General features: G+C 44.8%; 2 protein-coding genes across 9 annotated transcripts in view; both read left to right on the plus strand.

Annotated features, from left to right (window-relative positions):
• Positions 1 to 21632, plus strand: part of vaspa (vasodilator stimulated phosphoprotein a) — a 27155-nt gene extending 5523 nt beyond the window's left edge. The window contains exons 2-13 of one of the 3 annotated variants that reach the window (XM_081355132.1): positions 89 to 260; positions 3046 to 3226; positions 3314 to 3377; positions 8914 to 9247; positions 11822 to 11964; positions 12678 to 12726; positions 12798 to 12831; positions 12933 to 12984; positions 13272 to 13340; positions 19720 to 19792; positions 19874 to 19931; positions 20020 to 21632. In XM_081355132.1, coding sequence (XP_081211258.1) covers positions 89 to 260; positions 3046 to 3226; positions 3314 to 3377; positions 8914 to 9247; positions 11822 to 11964; positions 12678 to 12726; positions 12798 to 12831; positions 12933 to 12984; positions 13272 to 13340; positions 19720 to 19792; positions 19874 to 19931; positions 20020 to 20057 — 1267 coding nt within the window. In that variant the 3' untranslated portion in view covers positions 20058 to 21632. Of the gene's footprint in view, positions 1 to 88; positions 261 to 3045; positions 3227 to 3313; positions 3378 to 4872; positions 7544 to 8913; positions 9248 to 11821; positions 11965 to 12677; positions 12727 to 12797; positions 12832 to 12932; positions 12985 to 13271; positions 13341 to 19719; positions 19793 to 19873; positions 19932 to 20019 lie in introns of those variants that run through there. The other 2 variants (XM_081355133.1, XM_081355131.1) reach the window with 2 other exon arrangements.
• akt2l (v-akt murine thymoma viral oncogene homolog 2, like) overlaps positions 21440 to 22500 on the plus strand; it is a 28576-nt gene continuing 27515 nt past the window's right edge. Inside the window, exons 1-2 of one of the 6 annotated variants that reach the window (XM_081355137.1) lie at positions 21443 to 21595; positions 22081 to 22106. The gene's annotated coding sequence lies outside the window, so the exon portion shown is untranslated. Of the gene's footprint in view, positions 21877 to 22080; positions 22107 to 22500 lie in introns of all 6 variants that reach the window. The other 5 variants (XM_081355138.1, XM_081355139.1, XM_081355136.1 and 2 more) reach the window with 5 other exon arrangements.

The following is a 22500-nucleotide window of genomic DNA, read 5'->3' on the forward strand; positions in this document are numbered from 1 at the left end:
CCCCTGAGTGCTCCCTAACCCCTGACCCCTGAGTGCTCCCTAACCCCTGACCCCTGATTCTGAAGTGATCTGCTGTTGTGTCTTCCAGTGAGCAGAGCATCTGTCAGGCGCGGGCCACGGTGATGATGTACGATGACGGCAGTAAGCGCTGGTTACCGGCCGGTTCCGGAGCTCAGGCCGTCAGCCGGATCCACATCTTCCAGAACCCCAGTAACAACAGCTTCAGGGTGGTGGGACGCAAGCAGCAGGCGGATCAGCAGGTGACAACACCACTCTAAAGGGCTGGTCGATTATGATTTGACTTTTCTAACTTTAGTTAGTGTGTAATGTTGCTGTTTGAGCATAAACAACATTTGCAAAGTTACAACGCTCAAAGTTCAAAGCAAAGGGAGATATTTTATTTTGAAGAAATTGCTTTTTAAGGACTACAACAAACGGCTGGTAGAGACTACACCACATTCCTCCCGGGTTAGTGACATCATCACCAACCCTAAAATTTACATAAACCCCGCCCCCGGGAACATGATATATAGATTATCATGACAGAATATGCTAATCAATGACTAAAAGATAAACTACATAAATTCATCAACTAACCATTCTTGAGTCTCTCCATCACTACCCGTGTTTCCGTTACCCTTCATATTTGCGCAAATTGAAATTGCGAATTGAAAATACGCCCAATGGAAACATGTCATTTTCACAAAGACTCCCATTTATCGCAAAAAAGTTTACACGCTCGCATGAGGGGGTTTTCAGGCAATTCGAAAAATAAATATTTTGCGAAACTGCAATGGAAACAGTTTTTGCGCATTTACAGGTCAGCTGACGTAGATGACGCGGTGTGTTTGGGCAGAATACGAGACTTTCTTTATTAAATTCATAAAAAACAAAAGAATTACAGGAATACTGGATTCTAAACCTCAAAGAAATGCCACAATGAAGACCTGGAAGCAGAACTGAGAGAGAAACACCCAGAACTCCTCATATGAGCCGCTCCCAGTATGAGGGTCGTTAACGCTTGGATAACACACATACGCCTATAATGGCCAGTGCAGTGGCTGTGATATAAACTTACCAACATCCGTCGCCATGATGTTTGAAATTACTTATCGCGAGAGGAAAAAATTACATGTAGTCGCATAACATCGGTTAATGGAAATGCCGTCATTTCGCAATAGTTTTTTGTCGACATTCAGAAAAAAATCGCAAACGTTTTGCCCAAATCTGTAATGGATACGCGCCTATTGTCTGACTCCGGTTTGAACATAACAGGCTAAAAGTTTTTGAAATTTTCAGTGCATTTCTCTGTGAGGTAAAATGACACCAGCTCTTGAAGCTCCGCCCCCTGTGCCGGGAGCTGCAGCTCATTTGCATTTAAAGGGACACACAAAAACGGTGCGTTTTTGCTCACCCTCAAAAAGTGACAATTTTAACATGCTATATAAAAATATCTGTGGGGTATTTAGAGCTAAACCTTCACACACACACTCTGGGGACATCAGAGACTTATTTTACATCTTGTGAATGGGGCATTATATCATCCCTTTACAGCCATTTATACCAGGTAAACGGGCATTTAACGTGTGAGACAATCATGGGAAGTTTAGTGTGTGTGAAGCCACAGCCCGAGGAAGGAGGAAGTCACAGAGATTGTGTTGTAGATACTGTATGTACAGTTTTACACTGAATATCTTCATGTTTGGTGTGTTAATGCATTCGTTGCTGTTTATTTGCACGCTGGGCATCGTAGGAAAGTGTCGTGTGCTGCAGATCTCTGTGGTTTTCTCTGAGACGTCTCGGTCTCACAGCTCCTGAATTGTCTTTCATTTCCTGTGAGATTGTTTTGTGTGCTGATGCACGCCGTCTGAGGTGTAAAGAGTACCTAAAAACAATACTTGAGAGAATGTACAGCGAAAATATCTCTTGAGTTATAAGTCACTAATTCCAATGCAACTTGAGTAAACGTGAACAGAGCTGAAGTGTTTTACTGGTGCTGAATGTTGGCTCAAAGATTAACTAGTCCTCAACAAACCAAAAGGGTGCAAGTAAACCAATTTGCCTCAAAAACATCTCTTCAATACATTGGATAAATAAAATAATGTTGAGTGAAATGAAATAGTCACTGGTTTCGGCCTCATCATGTCCTCATCTCGTATGTGAAACACCTGCGTTTCAGCAACGTTCTGCTAATGCACGCGCATCATGTGAAGTGGCCTTGATGACCAGTTTAGGGCGAGTAACTCACAAGCTGCAGTACCTTCACTGCCCTGTAGATGGTGATATCACTAGTTTTGTAGCTGAAATAAACTTAAAGTTTGGTACCATGCAAAATGTAAGGAATAATTGCATTCATCTTCTGCATTCATATGCTAGAGCTACATGATTAATCTTTAAAAGATCTTGATTCAAACTCCCACGCAATCTTACTCCTAAATGACAACGATTCCGCTCTGTCTATTAAACCGAGTTTGATTACAGCGAATATTACATTTTACATTAGGCAGACGCTTTTATCCAAAGCGACTTACATTGCATTTCAAGGTACACATTTATATTCTTATCAGTTCTTGCTTTCCCTGGGAATCAAACCCATGACCTTGGTGTTGCAAGCACCAGCGCTCTACTGTTTGAGCTCCAGGAAAGCCTGTAGACATGCAGATCTGCGTCTGATCCAGAGAGAGCAGGTGTCATCAATAGATATCAAACTTTTTAACCACAGAGTATCATTATTTCTGTTTTACAACAATTCAGATTATCACAGAAGTACTGGGATAAAAGTTTATAGTTCACATATAAACACATATAAACACTGTCCAAGGTATGAATATTTTTTTTCAAGGAAAAAAAACATTTAAATATGTCATTTTGGTACACTTATTGACTACAGCAGGACTTTAAAGATTTTTTAATAGACAGGAGAAATTTACATTTTGTCAGAACCTCATGGTATTTTGTTTAATTGTCATTCAGATTTATTTTTTATGTATCCTGTCCTTTGTGAAGCTCCAGTGTATTCTGATGTGTGTGTGTGTGTGTGTGCAGGTGGTCATTAACTGTCCTCTGGTCCGCGGGATCAAATATAACCAGGCCACTCCCACGTTCCACCAGTGGCGGGACTCGCGGCAGGTGTGGGGGCTAAACTTCGTCAGTAAAGAAGACGCGGCTCAGTTCGCCAGCTGGATGATGCACGCGCTCGACGTGCTCAGCGGTCAGGCGGATTCGGGTCAGTGATCAGGAATTATTACTGTCTCGTATTACCTGTATGTTTAGAGTTTGCTCTTATCTGTGTGATTTGGGTTCTGTCGTACAGGTCCTCCTCCTCCTCGACCGCCTCAGAACGGCCCGAGCGCTGAGGAGTTAGAGCAGAAGAGGAGGTATGATCATCATCATCATCTTCATCATTAGATCAGACCTGCACAACAGTCCAAATCAATACTGATTCACTTCACTTACTGTTAGTGATTCATCAGTGATCTTATTCTACACTCATCAGAATGTAAAACTTTTCCTACTCAGCTGATGTCATCAATCCCTCTTATTCATCAACCAATTACATCAAGTCCCGCCCACATTTATTTCTCATTGAACATGCGTTTCATGCGTCACATTACAGAAGCGATACGAGTTTTCTATTTATTTGTCTGTCTGAGAATATACAATATATATATATTTATATTTTTATTTTTTATATTGGTCCCTGAGAAATATATTTATTCATGTATTTGCCCTTGTGAAAATATATATTATTTATATATTTGTGCATTTATTATGACTAGCGAAAGCGGTCATATAGGCATTGTCAAAGTTTTTTTTTTTTTTTTTTTTCGTCATCTACTGAATTTTTCGTCAACGATACCAGGGACACCGAAACACCGGGGAACATGAAATTTGGTGGGCATGTAGCCCCACTAGACTTTTACGGAAAAATTTCGTTTGGTCCCCGGGGGCCACTCACAAACTTTTTAACTTTAATAACTACAAACTTTAATTACTAAATAACTACCTGAACCGTGGCACCGAGGATGAAGAAATGTTTATGGTATGTTGCTCTTAAGGGCCCACATCAACCTAGCCCATAATCACTCATTTGTGATTTGCGCCCCTTCCCATAAAAAATGAAAATGCAATATTATTCTGCTTTAATCGCCCCTATCTTCAGTTGAGATGTTCAGAACTGCACCATATTTCATGTGTATGATTAACTTGACATCCTCTGGGGGTATGCTAAGTTTCGTAGAATTTCATCCATGGGGGGGTATAAAATAAATTCATTTATGTGCACATTTAGTGACTGTACACTCATCGGCCTGTAGATGGTGCTGTTGAGCGAAGGGTTGCTGGTTTAGGATGATACTGTCACACACACACATGCAGGAATACAAACAAATGCAAGCATGCACACACACTGACATCCACACGCACAGACACACACCCATACACACACAGACAGACATGCACATACTACTACTTTTTTTAGGTATCAGCCATATACCCGATTTTGTCACAGTGTCTGGTTTGTGTTCCCTGGGTGTCCACTAGAGGTCCTCTTCCCGCACGGTGTCCTACACTCTGTTACTACATTTCCCATGATCCTGTCTGTCACTGAGTGTTCATTGTGTTCAGGTGTTTCTCGTCACCTCGTTTAGCACTTGTGTATATATACCCTGTCAGTTTCAGTGTTTGTCACGGAGTCCTTGTTTAATGTCCTCACACTTCTGTTCCTGTTTGCTGCCTGTTCTTGTTCGTGTTTTATGTTCTTGGATTGATTTATTGGATTTTGACCATTTGCCTGAACTGATTGTGAGTACGGATTACCCCAATAAATTAACTGCACTTGGATCTCTCTCTTTTGTGTGTGATTCGTGACAGAAGGACTCCGTCACCTAAGAGATCCAGCATGATGGGGTTCCGTATCCTCCCTCCTACCACTGAGAAAGAGCGGATGGGGCGTGTCCAAAATTTGTTGAGCTTTCGTCAGCAGGGCCTGCCGGTGGGTTGCATAGCTCAGTCATTTTGGACGCTCTCGAGAGGAATGGGATACAATGAGGCAGCATTAAAAGAAATTTTTAATACCTGTCTTGATGACCCATTGCCGGGGTGGGAAATGAAGGGTCTGGAAGTCTTGGACTTTTGGGGTTTTACCAGATACCTTGAGCATCGGAGTCAGTGGGATACTCCAGTCCCGCCTCCAGTGGTCCCAGTTCCGGTGGTCCCGAAACGGAGGAGGAGAAGGAAGACTCCCTCCGTGACTGTCCCGGTGGTCCCAGTTCCGGTGGTCCCGAGTCCGGTGGTCCCGGTTCCGGTGGTCCCGGGTTCGGTGGTCTCGAGTCCGGTGGTCCGGAGGAGGAGGAGGAAGACTTCCTGCCTCCCCAATGGCCCGGAGGCCGTCCCCTCCGAGCAGCCCACTGTCATCCCTGAGATCGTCTCAGAGCCGCCCACCATCAGTCCTGCCACGGCCAAGAAAGTTGTCTTCCTTTTTTATGCAGTGGCGGTACTGCAGGCGTGGAGGAAGCACAGGACGTCTGCCGAACCAGAGACTGTTCCTGAGCCTATGTCTTCGGACAAGATGGCCGCCGCCGCCGAGCCTGTTCACGTCACGCCTGCCGAGCCTGTGTCTTCGGACAAGATGGCCGCCGCCGAGCCTGTTCACGTCACGCCTGCCGAGCCTGTGTCTTCGGACAAGATGGCCGCCGCCGAGCCTGTTCACGTCACTCCTGCCGAGCCTGTGTCTTCGGACAAGATGGCCGCCGCCGAGCCTGTTCACGTCACGCCTGCCGAGCCTGTGTCTTCGGACAAGATGGCCACTGCCGAGCCTTTTCACGTCACGCCTGCCGAGCAGGTGTCCCCTGACAAGATGGCCGCCGTCGAGCCTGTGTCTGTTCCTGAGCCGGTGGTGTCTGTTCCTGAGCCTGAGCCGGTGGTGTCTGTTCCTGAGCCTGAGCCGGTGGTGTCTGTTTCTGAGCCTCAGCCGGTGGTGTCTGTTCCTGAGCCTGAGCCGGTGGTGTCTGTTCCTGAGCCTGAGCCGGTGGTGTCTGTTCCTGAGCCGGTGGTGTCTGTTCCTGAGCCTGAGCCGGTGGTGTCTGTTCCTGAGCCGGTGGTTCCTGTTCCTGAGCCGGTGGTGTCAGTTCCAGTGCCTGAGTCGGTGGTGCCAGTTCCATTGCCAGTTCCGGTGGTGCCAGTTCCAGTGCCTGAGCCGGTGGTGCCAGTTCCAGTGCCCGAGCCGGTTGTGCCAGTTCCAGTGCCCGAGCCGGTGGTGCCAGTTCCAGTGCCCGAGCCGGTGGTGCCAGTTCCAGTGCCCGAGCCGGTGGTGCCAGTTCCAGTGCCCGAGTCGGTGGTGCCAGTTCCAGTGCCCGAGTCGGTGGTGCCAGTTCCAGTGCCCGAGTCGGTGGTGCCAGTTCCAGTGCCCGAGTCGGTGGTGCCAGTTCCAGTGCCCGAGTCGGTGGTGCCAGTTCCAGTGCCCGAGTCGGTGGTGCCAGTTCCAGTGCCCGAGTCGGTGGTGCCAGTTCCGGTGGTGCCAGTTCCAGTGCCTGAGCCGGTGGTGCCAGTTCCAGTGCCTGAGCCGGTGGTGCCCGTTCCAGTGCCTGAGCCGGTGGTGCCAGTTCCAGAGCCGTTGGTGTCTGTTCCAGTTCCTGCACCGTGGCCGCCCCAGGGGTCTTCACCGCCGTGGCCGCCCGAGGGAGAGTCTCCGCCCTGGCCGCCCGAGGGAGAGTCTCCGCCCTGGCCGCCCGAGGGAGAGTCTCCGCCCTGGCCGCCCGAGGGAGAGTCTCCGCCCTGGCCGCCCGAGGGAGAGTCTCCGCCCTGGCCGCCCGAGGGAGAGTCTCCGCCCTGGCCGCCCGAGGGAGAGTCTCCGCCCTGGCCGCCCGAGGGAGAGTCTCCGCCCTGGCCGCCCGAGGGAGAGTCTCCGCCCTGGCCGCCCGAGGGAGAGTCTCCGCCCTGGCCGCCCGAGGGAGAGTCTCCGCCCTGGCCGCCCGAGGGAAAGTCTCCGCCCTGGCCGCCCAAGGGAAAGTCTCCACCCTGGCCGCCAGATGGACTGTCTGCTTCACCCTGGCTGCCGGCTAAGCTGTTCCCCCCTATTCCTGTTCCCCTCCATGGACCTGGCCCCCCATCCCGCCCCCTGATCCTCCACCATTTCACCTCCTGCCTGGACTCTTGTTTTGTTTGTCTTGGAGCGTCTGGTAGCCGCTCCGTAGAGGGGGGGTTATGTCACAGTGTCTGGTTTGTGTTCCCTGGGTGTCCACTAGAGGTCCTCTTCCCGCACGGTGTCCTACACTCTGTTACTACATTTCCCATGATCCTGTCTGTCACTGAGTGTTCATTGTGTTCAGGTGTTTCTCGTCACCTCGTTTAGCACTTGTGTATATATACCCTGTCAGTTTCAGTGTTTGTCACGGAGTCCTTGTTTAATGTCCTCACACTTCTGTTCCTGTTTGCTGCCTGTTCTTGTTCGTGTTTTATGTTCTTGGATTGATTTATTGGATTTTGACCATTTGCCTGAACTGATTGTGAGTACGGATTACCCCAATAAATTAACTGCACTTGGATCTCTCTCTTTTGTGTGTGATTCGTGACAGATTTACCAATACCCAATGTGTTATGCTTGGGCAGTATACTAATGACGTGGGTGGGACATGTTTCATGCCATGTTTGATCACATCCTGAGAGTCTACGCTTTCAGAAAATATATAGTTTATATAGTTGAATCAGTTTTCTCTTCATGGTACAGACCAAAATGTATTACGTGTACACTTTCTTCACCTAAATCCATAAAATCCCATTAATTTCAATGGGACATTTACTTAAGTGTTCTACTAGGTACAGTGGGAATGAGTTTAATTTTGTTAACATTGTTTTTTTAAAACTCTGGGACCAGGGCTACAAGATAAAACCACTTTTTTGGGGAAAAAATGTTTTTTATTTCAGTAAAACACAACAAACCCATGCCAAAGTCAGATAACTGACTTTTACCATCAACAGGCACCTCAACCGTTTGGTAGAGGTTTGTAGAAATTGTCTGTGAATTATTAAACAAACTGCCGATGTAGCATGAAAAAGACTTGCTTGAACACAATAAGTCTGTTTTTGAAACTCATTTTTGTAATACATTATGTAGGGAAAACCACTGTTATGGATGTGACGTTTTTCCATTATGGATGTTAAGTGTCTAAACTAATGACTTTTGATATAAAACTTAAATAGTAATGGCAAATAATTACAAAACTCTAAATTATCCTTGATCCACAGGAATACTCCAGACAGTCTTTTAAAATATACAACTTATAATAAACACGCAATACAGCCAAATTGCTCCACGTCATTTATTTTTGTGGAAAGCCAGTGCAGGCCTGAGCGGCGGTCATATTTTATACCGCCATGCGGTACATCTAGTTTATTTGCGCATTTAATTGACTTATTTATTTGTGCATTTATATTATTTATTTATGCATTTATTAATGTTGCATTTATTCATTTGTGCATTTAATAACTTATTTATTTATTTATTTATTTGTGCATTTATTCATTTAATTGTGCGTTTATTAATTTATTTGCGCATTTGTTAAACAAATAAATAAAAAAATGCACAAATTAACAAATAAATAAATAAACAAACAAATAAATTAATAAATGCACAATAACAAATGCACAAATAAATTACTAAACACAGATAAATTATTTATTTATTTTTGTGTTTATTTGTGCATTTGTTAATATATTTGTGCATTTATTAATTTATTTCTGCATTTATTCATTTATTTTTGCATTTATTTATTTGTGCATTTATTTTTTTATTTGTGCATTTATTGATTTGTTTGTGCATTTATTGATTTGTTTGTGCATTTATTAATTTCTATTTTAAATGGTTCTCATGTGGATGTCAGTGAGATGCTGAGTGTAACTGGTGTGTGTGTTCAGGCAGGAGCAGCAGGAGAGAGAGAGACAGGAGCAAGAACGACTGGAGAGAGAGAGACAGGCATCTGCGGCGCCAGCCCCACCTCCTGTTCCTCCTCCCGCTCCGGCCTCGGCTCCTCCTCCTCCACCCGGACCTCCACCTGCTCCAGGACCCCCGCCGCCCCCACCACCACCACCACCTCCTTCAGGAGGAGGAGGTCCACCACCCCCGCCCCCACCCTCTGGAGGAGGAGGTGGAGGTGGAGGTGGAGGTGGAGGAGGAGGAGGAGGAGGACTAGGAGGAGATGGAGGTCTGGCCGCAGCACTCGCTGGAGCTAAACTACGGAAAGTGGCCAAGGTCAGTCCGAAGTTCACCTGATCCACTGTGTTCATCTTCAGTGATGTTTAATAAGATGCCTGTATAGAGACAGAGCGCATTCCAACAGTCTCCATTGACTTTGTATTGTGAGAAGCTGCCTCCTTGTCATTTCTGACTTATAACAAAAAACAAATCAATGTCTAAAAGCTGCTATGTGACAAGGTGTACAGCAAACAAGCTAAAAAACCCAGAAATAAGTTTTTATAAGCCGTCGACCCCAAAAAACGAGCGTTTAAGGACACAAAAGTGCACAAAAGCGCACAACAGATTTGTCTCTTCTGGCCACCAAGGAGACGGCTAAGTCAGTAGGCCGGTCAATGGCAGCCACGGAGAGACATGTTTGGACAAATCTATCCGACATGGATAGATCTGTTCTAATGGACACTCCGCTCTCGCCTTCTGTCACCACTCGGGCTCCTCCACAATCAGGGGGGTCCCAATCAGTGGCGGCTGCAGTCAAGATCTGAGGACTGTCATTATCTCAAAGAAGGCTTCAACTATGAAAGGCCCTCTGGGAGAAACGGTTTCCACCTCATTACAGGGTGCCCGTTTCTCCCCGGTGCTTTCTTGGGGGAAGAGGGCCGCAGTGCTGCCAGTTCGGTTGTCTAAGAAAACTTGGTTCCTCGCCCAAGGCCCAGTGCTGGGGGCTTCTTTTCATCACGTAATGCTAACGACGGATGCTTCCCTCACAGGTTGGGGGGCGATCATGAGTGGCTGAAGCCCTGGGAATGGAGACTTTACCCTGAGGTGGTGAAGCTCCTATGGGAGAAGTTTGGTCAAGCACAAGTAGTCCTATTTGCATCTTCAGAGACAACTCACTGTCCCACGTGGTTCTCCCTCACGCATCCAGCTCCCCTGGGTTTAGATGCGATGGTTCAGTTGTGGCCGAGGCTATACCTGTACGCCTTTCCTTCGATATCTTTGCTCCCAGGAGTTCTATTACTATTACTGAGTCTACTATTAGTAGCCCTGTACTGGCCGGCCCGAGTTTGGTTCTTGGACCTGATGTGTTCCTTCTAGACGGCTCTCCGATGGAGATTCCAATCAGGAGGGACCTACTGTCCCAAGCAGGGGTCACGATTAATCATCCTCATCCGGAGTTGTGGAAACTGTGGACTGTGAGGGGGCCCAGCTCATAGAATCGGGTCTCTCAACCGAGGTCGTGGAAACCATTCTCCAGTCCAGAGCTCCCTCCACGAGAAGACTATATGCACTGAAGTGGAGACTGTTCTCTTCTTGGTGTGGAGAACGTCAATTGGATCCAGTCAACTGCCCTTTGGTTCAGTACTTGATTATTTGCAAGAACGTTTCTCTGCTGGATTATCTTCTTCCACCTTAAAGGTGTATGTGGCGGCTATATCTGCTTACCACACTCATCTGGGTGGTGCATAATTGGGGAGAGATCCTCTCATTACTCGTTTTCTTCGTAGCACTCTGAGGTTGAGGCCTGCACTGCACACTAGAGCACTGGCTTTGATTTTGGCCATTGTACTTGAAGGCCTGGCTTTGGCTCCCTTTAAGCCTATTAAAGAGGTTTCAGAAACATTAAAAACTTTATTTCTCCTTGCTATTTCTTTCATCAAGAGAATTGCAAGTCTTGTCGGTTGCTCCTTCGTGCCTGGAATTTGCACCTGGTATGGTGAAAGCCTTTCTTCCCCCTAGGCCGGGTTATGTCCCTAAGGTCCCTGCTAATGTTGCGGGTCCCATTATGCTGCAGGCCTTCTGTCCTCCACCATTCTTATCATCAGATCAGGAGAAATTTAATCTGCTATGGCCTGTTAGGGCTTTGGATGCCTATGTACAAAGAGGTGCCCTGTGGCGAAAGTCGGATCAACTCTTTGTCGGTTTCGGGTCACCTGGAAAAGGCTACCCTGCATCTAAGCAGAGGATGAGCAAGTGGGTGGTCGAGGCTATCTCACTTGCTTATGGAGCGGCTGGTCAGCCTTCTCCTATGGCTATCAGGGCCCATTCTACCAGGAGTATGGCTGCCTCAAAAGCTTTATTGCCGGATGTCTCCCTTCATGACATTTGTGATGCAGCAGGCTGGTCCAATTGCGCAACCACGCAGGGGTGTTCCCACAGTGTCTCGACACAGGTTGAGTTCCTCTTCAGGGAACCAGGGTTACATATGTAACCTGAGACAATTTCCCTCTCGGTGGACTTGGTTTTCAGATTATGTCGCGTGTCGCTCTGTCTCTATGTTTGAGCTTTGGTACTGTTTTAGTTTTGTTCCGAGTGAATGATTGACCGGTGAGTGGGCGGTCCTCGTGTTGTCCATGATACATCAGAAATACAGATCTGATCACCTGACAGATGTAAACACCCACTGTATGAGGTTGTGGACCAGCGCTTTTCAACCAGGGGCCCCAAAATGACTTAAAATGAGACAAACTAAGCTAAACAACATAAAATCAAGATGTTTTTTATTTTAATTCTGCCCCTCAAAAACTTTGAATATTGTTGTGTACAATGAAGGCCGTTAAAGTCAAAAGCGTAGAGAAACTCTCATGCATGAACTCAGAGCCCTCTGCTGGTTGTTCACTGGATGTGCAGGACGACAGTGGAGCGCCGGCTCCTGCGGCGAGCGCCAGTTCAGGAGGAGGTGGAGGAGGAGGAGGTGGAGGAGGAGGAGGTGGAGGAGGAGGAGGAGGAGGACCAGGACTGATGGGAGAAATGAGCGCAATTCTCGCTCGACGGTCAGTTAAATGCCACCACAATCATATGATGTTTGCTCTGGAATACTATAGCATAAATTTTGTCCAAAACCACCTGCTTAGACAGGAAGTCGTTTAACAAATCTTACATCTCTTTACCAAAGACTTTACTTATACAAATTACTTATACTAGTATACAAAGACTGTACACTCATATTACTATGAATGGTAGAGAGTGCAACGCGCAATATAAGTGGAGCTGCTTTATTCACCGAAACCATGCACATACCCAGCTGACAAAAATATGTTCAAAGAGTGTTTTTCTAACGTCCCCATGACTGAATGAATGTTCTCCAACTGTTCAAAATGTCCAGTTTTTGTCTTAAAAACGTTATTTTTCTTGGTTATGTGAACGTTAATGAAACGTTCCATCGTATCATTCTTCAAACATTATGTGAACGTTACTTTTGAATGTTCTCTGAACGTTCTGAAACAAGTTACATTTAATAAACGTCTAACTAAAACATTTCAGAAGAAAACATTCCATGAACGATGTATTCGATTCAAGTCGGAGAACATTCATTCAGTCATGGGAACGTTAGCAAAACGCTCTTTGAACATATTTTTGTCAGCTGGGTATGAGTCATTCTGAAATCATGGTTTTGGTGAATAAAGCAGCTCCACTTCAGTGATGCGTCATGACCATCAGACAGTCTGCAGCCTTATTTACAGATCTTCCTCTCTGTGTGTTACAGAAGAAAAGCTACGGACACTCCAGGGGCGAAGAAGGTTGAAGCGAGCAGCGTAAGTGTGTTTGTGTTTTACTGGAGCTCCGTGTGTGATGCTGATCTCTGATCTCCGATCTCTGTTTTCAGGCTGATTCTGTGAGCAACGACTCCAGATCTGCAGGTGAGAAAATCACTTCTTACCGCACTTCCTGTTTACTTCCTGTTTACGCTGAACGGTTCACTTCACATCCTGACCTCAAACGTGCTTTGTTTCTCATTCAGATAAAGCAGACGTGGTGAAGAAGCCGTGGGAGAAGCCGTCGTCGATTTCACGGTAAAGTCGCGTCGTCTTCTGTGTGTCTGTTCACAGGATCAGTTAAACCTGTCCTCAGTTTTCATTTTAATTTTATTTATTTAGTTATGTGCTTTTGTAATTCGTTTTTGTTTTTAAAAATATTTCTAAATAGTTTTCTTTTAGTTTTATTTCAGATAGTAATCGTTGAACTTCATCTTATTTTAATTATTGTTTCGTTTTTTATAGTTTATGTTTATGTTTCATTTCAGCTTAACAAAAATGTTTTTAGTTGGTTTAGTTAATGACATGCACACTGGTTTAAACAGGGTGAACTCAGCACCTAAAACTCAGGAGAAGAGCCCTGTTTCTCCGGCATCTGCGGCTCCGTTGAGCAGGTATTTCGTGCTTCGGACTGAGTGTTCTGTGTGTCTCTGAGGGTTCTGTGTGTTTCTAAGGGTTCTGGTGTCTCTGAGTGTTCTGTGTGTCTCTGAGGGTTCTGTGTGTTTCTGAGGTGAGGGTTCTGTGTGTTTCTGAGGGTTCTGTGTGTTTCTGAGGGTTCTGTGTGTTTATAAAGGTTCTGTGTGTCTCTAAGTGTTCTGTGTGTTTCTGAGGGTTCTGTGTGTTTATAAAGGTTCTGTGTGTTTCTGAGGGTTCTGTGTGTTTCTGTGTGTCTCTGAGTGTTCTGTGTGTCTCTGAGTGTTCTGTGTGTTTCTAAGGGTTCTGGTGTCTCTGAGTGTTCTGTGTGTCTCTGAGGGTTCTGTGTGTTTCTGAGGGTTCTGTGTGTTTCTGAGGGTTCTGTGTGTCTCTGAGGGTTCTGTGTGTCTCTGAGGGTTCTGTGTGTTTCTAAGGGTTCTGGTGTCTCTGAGTGTTCTGTGTGTTTCTGAGGGTTCTGTGTGTTTATAAAGGTTCTGTGTGTCTCTAAGTGTTCTGTGTGTTTCTGAGGGTTCTGTGTGTTTATAAAGGTTCTGTGTGTCTCTAAGTGTTCTGTGTGTCTCTGAGGGTTCTGTGTGTTTCTGAGGGTTCTGTGTGTTTCTGAGGGTTCTGTGTGTCTCTGAGGGTTCTGTGTGTCTCTGAGGGTTCTGTGTGTTTCTAAGGGTTCTGGTGTCTCTGAGGGTTCTGTGTGTTTCTGAGGGTTCTGTGTGTTTATAAAGGTTCTGTGTGTCTCTAAGTGTTCTGTGTGTTTCTGAGGGTTCTGTGTGTTTATAAAGGTTCTGTGTGTTTCTGAGGGTTCTGTGTGTTTCTGTGTGTCTCTGAGTGTTCTGTGTGTCTCTGAGTGTTCTGTGTGTTTCTAAGGGTTCTGGTGTCTCTGAGTGTTCTGTGTGTCTCTGAGGGTTCTGTGTGTTTCTGAGGGTTCTGTGTGTTTCTGAGGGTTCTGTGTGTCTCTGAGGGTTCTGTGTGTCTCTGAGGGTTCTGTGTGTTTCTAAGGGTTCTGGTGTCTCTGAGTGTTCTGTGTGTCTCTGAGGGTTCTGTGTGTTTCTGAGGGTTCTGTGTGTTTCTGAGGGTTCTGGTGTCTCTGAGTGTTCTGTGTGTCTCTGAGGGTTCTGTGTGTTTCTGAGGGTTCTGTGTGTTTCTGAGGGTTCTGTGTGTTTATAAAGGTTCTGTGTGTCTCTGAGTGTTCTGTGTGTTTTTGAGGGTTCTGTGTGTTTATAAAGGTTCTGTGTGTTTCTGAGGGTTCTGTGTGTTTATAAAGGTTCTGTGTGTCTCTGAGGGTTCTGGTGTCTCTGAGGGTTCTGTGTGTTTCTGTGTGTCTCTGAGTGTTCTGTGTGTTTCTGAGGGTTCTTTGTGTTTCTGAGGGTTCTGTGTGTCTCTGAGGGTTCTGTGTGTCTCTGAGTGTTCTGTGTGTTTCTGTGTGTCTCTGAGTGTTCTGTGTGTCTCTGAGGGTTCTGTGTGTCTCTGAGGGTTCTGTGTGTTTCTGAGGGTTCTGTGTGTTTCTGAGGGTTCTGTGTGTTTCTGTGTGTCTCTGAGTGTTCTGTGTGTCTCTGAGGGTTCTGTGTGTCTCTGAGGGTTCTGTGTGTTTCTGTGTGTCTCTGAGTGTTCTGTGTGTCTCTGAGGGTTCTGTGTGTTTCTGAGGGTTCTGTGTGTTTCTGTGTGTCTCTGAGTGTTCTGTGTGTCTCTGAGTGTTCTGTGTGTTTCTGTGTGTCTCTGAGGGTTCTGTGTGTCTCTGAGTGTTCTGTGTGTCTCCGAGTGTTCTGTGTGTCTCTGAGGGTTCTGTGTGTCTCTGAGGGTTCTGTGTGTTTCTGTGTGTCTCTGAGTGTTCTGTGTGTCTCTGAGGGTTCTGTGTGTTTCTGAGGGTTCTGTGTGTTTCTGTGTGTCTCTGAGTGTTCTGTGTGTCTCTGAGTGTTCTGTGTGTCTCTGAGGGTTCTGTGTGTTTCTGAGGGTTCTGTGTGTTTCTGAGGGTTCTGTGTGTTTATAAAGGTTCTGTGTGTCTCTGAGTGTTCTGTGTGTCTCTGAGTGTTGTGAGTGTTCTGTGTGTTTCTGAGGGTTCTGTGTGTTTATAAAGGTTCTGTGTTTCTGAGGGTTCTGTGTGTTTCATCATCATCATCACTTTATTTATAAAGCGCTTTCACATCAGCAGCAGCTGAACAAAGTGCTGTACATAAGGGTACAAAAACATCAACCAAGACATAAATAACAGTCACAATATCATAAAAATAATAAACTAGGGGTGAAAGATCTAACCCAAGAAAACTATATCAAAATAAAACAGTTAAGAGCAAATACTAGCAGATAAGATCAAGTCTCAGTTTGGGTTGAAGGCCAAAGTGTAGAAGTGAGTTTTAAGAAGAGTTTTAAAAATCGGTAATGAGGAAGCCTGACGAATGGTTAAAGGTAAGGCATTCCATAACTTGGGAGCACAAACAGAGAATGCCTTGTCCCCTCTGAGCTTCCGCTTGGATCCGGGGACGACCAGGAGCAGCTGGTCAGCCGACCGGAGGGACCGGGAGGGAGTGTAGCGGTTGAGTAGATGAGTTAAATAAGGCGGGGCAAGACCATTTAAAGCTTTAAAAGTAAACAAGAGGATTTTAAAATGGACTCTAAAATGCACAGGCAGCCAGTGGAGTGAAGCCAGGACGGGAGTAATGTGTTCTCTCTTCCGGGTTCCGGTTAAAACCCGTGCAGCGGCGTTCTGAACCAGCTGCAAACGTGCAAGTAAGGATTGACTGAGTCCAAAATAAAGGGAGTTACAGTAATCCAGCCGTAGAGAAATAAAGGCATGGATTACGGTTTCTAACTGCTGCCTGGAAAGGAAAGGTTTCACCTTTGCCAATTTCCTTAGGTGATAAAAACTTGATTTGACTGTGGCGTTGATTTGGCTGTCCAGTTTAAAATCACTGTCCAGTCTAAAACCAAGTGGGTTTTAGACTGGATTAAAACTGTGGGTTTAAGATACGAGGCTAGAGGACCCAGCTCAACAGGAGGGGTCTCACATGAGCCACCAGGTCCAAACATTATCACCTCTGTTTTCTTTTCATTAAAATTTAAAAAGTTTAAGGCCATCCATGCTTTAATATCCTCCAGACATGCTAAAAGAGGTGTAATTGAACAGGTGGCATGTCGCTTTAAGGGTACATAAATCTGGCAGTCGTCTGCATAACAATGGAAAGAGATACCATGTTTTCTAAGAATAGACCCAAAAGGAAGCAGATACAACGAAAAAAGCAGGGGACCTAAAATTGAACCCTGAGGAACGCCACATGACAGCGGAGCAGGGCGGGATTCAAACTCAGCCATTTTAACATGAAATGTTCTGTCAGACAGGTAGGATCTAAACCACTCCAGGACAGTGCCACAGAGGCCTACTTGGTGCTGTAACCGTGAGATTAAAATGCTGTGGTCTACAGTATCAAAGGCAGCGGTAAGGTCCAACAGGACCAGGATTACGTTGTTACTGGAGTCGCAAGCCAAGAGGATGTCATTGCAAACCTTCAGCAGTGCTGACTCCGTGCTGTGTAGGGATTTAAATCCAGACTGAAAGATCTCTAATAAACCCTGCTCATCAAGAAAAGACTTTAGTTGTAAATACACAATTTTCTCCAAGATTTTAGATACAAATGGGAGCTTGGATATTGGCCTAAAATTATTCAGCACAGTAGGATCTAAACCAGGTTTCTTTATCAGGGGTGTCACTACAGCATGCTTGAAATCTGCAGGAACCACACCGGATGACAGGCTACCATTTACAATAGCAAGTACCCAGTACCAAATAGTGAGAAAAACTTCTCTGAACAACCGTGGTGGGAGAGCATCACAGGGAGAGCCAGAAGGCTTAATATGAGCAACCACATCCTTCAAGTGTGATAGCGTCACAGGTTCAAATTGATTAAAAGCAACAGGGCAAGCAACACAAACAGAGGGATCAGAAACAGGATGAGAGGTGAGAGCCCTCGCAGAGGCGACCTTATCAATAAAAAACTGCATAAAATGATTACACAGTTCAGTAGAGGATTCTAAACCAGCAGTTTGTGGAGCATTAAAAAGAGAGTCAATGGTACTAAAAAGCATTCGTGGATTCTGGGCGTGAGATGAAATAATATTAGAGAAATACTCTTTTTTAGCCTCTTTAACAGCATTCTGGTAGTTTCGCCAGCAATCTTTAAAAATCTGAAAGGACACTTGCAGTTTATCTGTTTTCCACTTACGCTCAGCTCTGCGACATTCCTGTCTGACAGCTCGAGTCCCGGCATTAAACCAGAGTTCAGGTTTAGGTCTGGTTTGCATGACCTTTAATGGAGCCACAGAGTCCAGGAAAGCTTTACAGGAAGAGTGGAGCCAGGTACTGAGCTCCTGGACATCAGTCATGTCAGGAGGGCAGAGCTGATCAAAAGCCATGGAGAACTGAGTGGCAGTGGAGGGGTTAATAATCCGATAGCTCCGTGCAGGCGCGGGAGTTTTGATCACAGCACGGGCAAATACAGTCTCAAATGTCACAGGCATATGATCAGAAAATACAGCGTCGTGTGTCTCTAGGTTTAACACAGGCAAACCGTAAGACAGAACTAGATCTAAAGTGTGTCCTTTCTCATGTGTAATTGTACGTAGAGACTGTGTCAAATTAAAAGCATCAATCAGGGATAAAAACTCAGTTACCAATGGTTTACCAGGGCAACATACATGTATGTTAAAATCACCAACAATAAGAACATGTTCATAACTAGTCAGGATATTGGCCATGAATTCAGAGAAATCAGCAATAAAATCCTTATTGTATTTAGGCGGGCGGTAAATAACGGCACATAGTACCGGATCAGAACGACCCACCCCAAAAGAAGTTAGCTCAAAGGTAGTGAAAGAGGATTGCTGAACGTGCTGTTTACATTTAAAATTGTTTTTGAAAACCGCTGCCGTTCTGTGTTTTTCTGAGGGTTCTGGTGTCTCTGAGGGTTCTGTGTGTTTCTGTGTGTCTCTGAGTGTTCTGTGTGTCTCTGAGGGTTCTGTGTGTCTCCGAGGGTTCTGTGTGTCTCCGAGGGTTCTGTGTGTCTCTGAGGGTTCTGTGTGTTTCTGAATGTCTCTGAGGGTTCTGTGTGTTTCTGAGTGTCTCTGAGGGTTCTGTGTGTCTCTGAGGGTTCTGTGAGGGTTCTGTGTGTCTCTGAGGGTTCTGTGTGTCTCTGAGGGTTCTGTCTGTCTCTGAGTGTTCTGTGTGTCTCTGAGGGTTCTGTGTGTCTCTGAGGGTTCTGTGTGTCTCTGAGGGTTCTGTGTGTCTCCGAGTGTTCTGTGTGTCTCAGAGTGTTCTGTGTGTCTCTGTGGGTTCTGTGTGTCTCTGAGTGTTCTGTGTGTCTCCGAGTGTTCTGTGTGTCTCCGAGTGTTCTGTGTGTCTCTGAGGGTTCTGTGTGTCTCTGAGGGTTCTGTGTGTCTCCGAGTGTTCTGTGTGTCTCCGAGTGTTCTGTGTGTCTCTGTGGGTTCTGTGTGTCTCTGAGTGTCTCTGAGGGTTCTGTGTGTCTCTGAGGGTTCTGTGTGTCTCTGAGTGTTCTGTGTGTCTCCGAGTGTTCTGTGTGTCTCTGTGGGTTCTGTGTGTCTCTGAGGGTTCTGTGTGTTTCTGAGTGTCTCTAAAGGGTTTTGTGTGTCTCTGAGTGTTCTGTGTGTCTCTGAGTGTCTCTGAGGGTTCTGTGTGTCTCTGAGGGTTCTGTGTGTCTCTGAGTGTTCTGTGTGTCTCCGAGTGTTCTGTGTGTCTCTGTGGGTTCTGTGTGTCTCTGAGGGTTCTGTGTGTTTCTGAGTGTCTCTAAAGGGTTTTGTGTGTCTCTGAGTGTTCTGTGTGTCTCTGAGTGTTCTGTGTGTCTCTGAGTGTTCTGTGTGTTTCTGAGTGTCTCTGACGGTTCTGTGTGTCTCTGAGGGTTCTGTGTGTCTCTGAGGGTTCTGTGTGTCTCCGAGTGTTCTGTGTGTCTCCGAGTGTTCTGTGTGTCTCTGTGGGTTCTGTGTGTCTCTGAGTGTCTCTGAGGGTTCTGTGTGTCTCTGAGGGTTCTGTGTGTCTCTGAGTGTTCTGTGTGTCTCCGAGTGTTCTGTGTGTCTCTGTGGGTTCTGTGTGTCTCTGAGGGTTCTGTGTGTTTCTGAGTGTCTCTAAAGGGTTCTGTGTGTCTCCGAGTGTTCTGTGTGTCTCTGAGGGTTCTGTGTGTCTCTGAGTGTCTCTAAGGGTTCTGTGTGTCTCTGAGGGTTCTGTGTGTCTCTGAGTGTTCTGTGTGTCTCCGAGTGTTTTGTGTGTCTCTGTGGGTTCTGTGTGTGTTTCTGAGGGTTCTGTGTGTCTCTGAGCACTTAAGCTCCATGTGTCTGTGGTTCTTGCAGGACGAGGCCCGGCAGCAGCACCGGAGGAGACTCCGGATCCAGAGACGGTTCCGACCTGGAGAAATTCAAAGAGGTCAGCAGCTCCTTCTCACTCATCGACTCGTTTCTCTTTTGAACAGACTGACTTACTGAAACATGATGTGTCTGATAACAGGAAATCCTGGAGGAGATGCGCAAAGAGCTGCAGAAAACCAAAGATGAAATCATCAGCGGTCAGTCGTGCTCTTCCTCTGTTGCTCTTGAGAGAAATACAGTGCGGTTCTAGATTTGACACTGGGATTTTTGTGTTTTCATCCACAGCTCTGATCGAGGAACTGCAGAAGAGCAGTGTGGTGTAGCAGCTTCACGCGTCAGCATCAGGACGATGAAGAGACATCCTCTCAAACCACAGACACAAGACGCTTCGTTCTTAAGCACTGCAAAAAAATGAGCTTCTTCCTCAGTATTTTTGAATGAAATGGGTTAAGATATATTTGCTTGAAAAGCCAAATGACATCAGATATTAAGTCTTGGTTTGCACAACCAAGATCACATCACAACCAAATCAATAGAAAATCACAGCCAATCAGAAGAGCATGTGGGCGGAGTCTCTGCAAGCGCACTGCACTCATTCTGTCATTGGCCACATCATTTTATACAATATTAAAAGACATGAGAATAATTCTTAAAAAAATCTATTTATTAAACTGTATTTGAAATGTTGTTTATGTAATTTTGCTTCTCAAGTAAATGTATCTTGGTTGAAGAATGTTTGTTTAGATATTTTTACTGGAAAACAAGATGCCTTCAGTTCTGGCCCACTTGCTATTTTTACACTTGCTGCCTTTCACTTCTCTTTTTTTTTTTTTTTTTTTTGCATCATTTTGTGTGTGTGTGTGTGTGTGTGTGTGTGAACATTAATGATTTTTCTGATCCGCTGCTGTTTAATCCAGCGCATGTGTTTTAATCAGCGGTTCACCATGTGCATCTAGAACTAGTGTCAGTTAATTGTTTACATCTGCACTAAATAAGTGTGTGTGGGCTTCTGTGTAACTGCAGGTTATTTATCATCCACTGTTCTCTGATATTTATCATTCTCTGTTCTCTGATATTTATCATCCTCTGTTCTCTGTGTTTGACCAGGGGTTTTCAATCTGGCCTCCATAGAAAAGCTCAGTGAAAAAGTGCAAAAATAAATGACTATAAGATTGGATGAAATAAATAGAAATAATTTTACATTATATAACAGTGCAGCATTAAAGTGAGGTGAAAAAACATAATAATGTAACATACAAATCAAAGCGAAATATTTTGCATAATATATAATAATATTATACTTTTTCACCATATAAATTGTGAGTATGTTTTAATTGTGTTTACATTTTGGGGTCCTTAGCATGTGGAAGATTGAAATCCCCCTGCGTTAAATAATATGCTTGAAGTTGAACCCGAGTGAGTCTCAGGGAAGAATTGAGTGTGTGTGATTGCAGAGCAACATCAGATGTGGCGAACGAACGAACTACTGTATTCATTTTGTATGTCATTAACGAAAAAGTACTGTATTATTTCCATGCTTTTTGGTCATGTACGATGGTACCGTCAAAGTAGCCTACTCTTGCTGATTGTTTTACAGACTGTGAAAGATCCGCTATGCAGCGCTTGAAAGTGCAAATAAAAGCTGATCCCGGATCAGTGTCTCAGCCTCAGTGTGATTACAGAGCATAGAGCGCGCCGCGCGTTCACCTGACCGGAGATCAGTGTGCGCGCACGCACAGGGGGCGGGGCCTGGCGCGCCGACGTCACTCGCCGTGATGAACTCTGACTGAACACGAGAGTCAATCGTGCAAAAGCGTGTTGAATATTTTCACTCGATCCGGATCAAGACGCGATAAATGAGGCGAGACACCTGTCAATGTACTCATATATTCATAATCAGAGCGGAGATGTGGTTAATATAGTGCTTGTGTGGTAAACAACAGCTTAGCTCTGACAGTAAATGGTAGTTTGGATAAATCACTCAATTTATTAAGATTTAATCAATGTTGTTGTTCTTTTTAAACTTAATCATCAGAGATATTAAGTGAGTAATATCAGAATTGCAGTGATGATTTGTTGCGTAGTGATTAAAATCAGCTTGGTTGGTGAAGCTCAAAGTTCATGTTGTGTTAGTTTGTTCAGGTAAGTTAGCTTAGCTTCAATAACTCAAAACCTTCATCTGACATTAATAACGAGCTCATGATTGTCATCACAAACATGTTCGTGACGCGATTCGTTGCTTTAAATCGTAATATGGCAATAATTATGCCAGTTACACTAATCAGTTGGTACTGCCATGTTTTTCTGAACTGTACTATGGTAATATCATACTCTACACCATTCCAGTCACGTGATATTCTTTGAAGTACCATGTAAGTATAATATTATACGAGTATGGTAATAATTCAGTACCATGATGTTAATATATAGTTTTAACTTGTAAAAAGTTTATCTTTAATAAAAAAAAAGATATTATAGAGATGTATTGTATTACTGATATAAACAAAGTTTAAATAAAAAATAAACAATAAAGTTTTAACTTAAAAAAAAATCTGATCATGCCGAAGCAAAGATGTTCAAGAGAGATAAAATATTCTGACTCTGATAAACCATTTTTTTTAAATAATATTTTGTTTTATTTTATTTAACCCTTGTTTTATTTTTATTTTTTATTAAACTCTTTTAAAAAGTTTAATTTAAAAAAAAAGCTTTATCCAGCCAGAGGAAAATCGTTAAAGAGAGATAAAATATATGAAAGAACTGTAC

Source organism: Scardinius erythrophthalmus (genome assembly GCF_964197995.2).
Source record: "Scardinius erythrophthalmus genome assembly, chromosome: 23".
Classification (NCBI taxonomy): Eukaryota; Metazoa; Chordata; class Actinopteri; order Cypriniformes; family Leuciscidae; genus Scardinius; species Scardinius erythrophthalmus.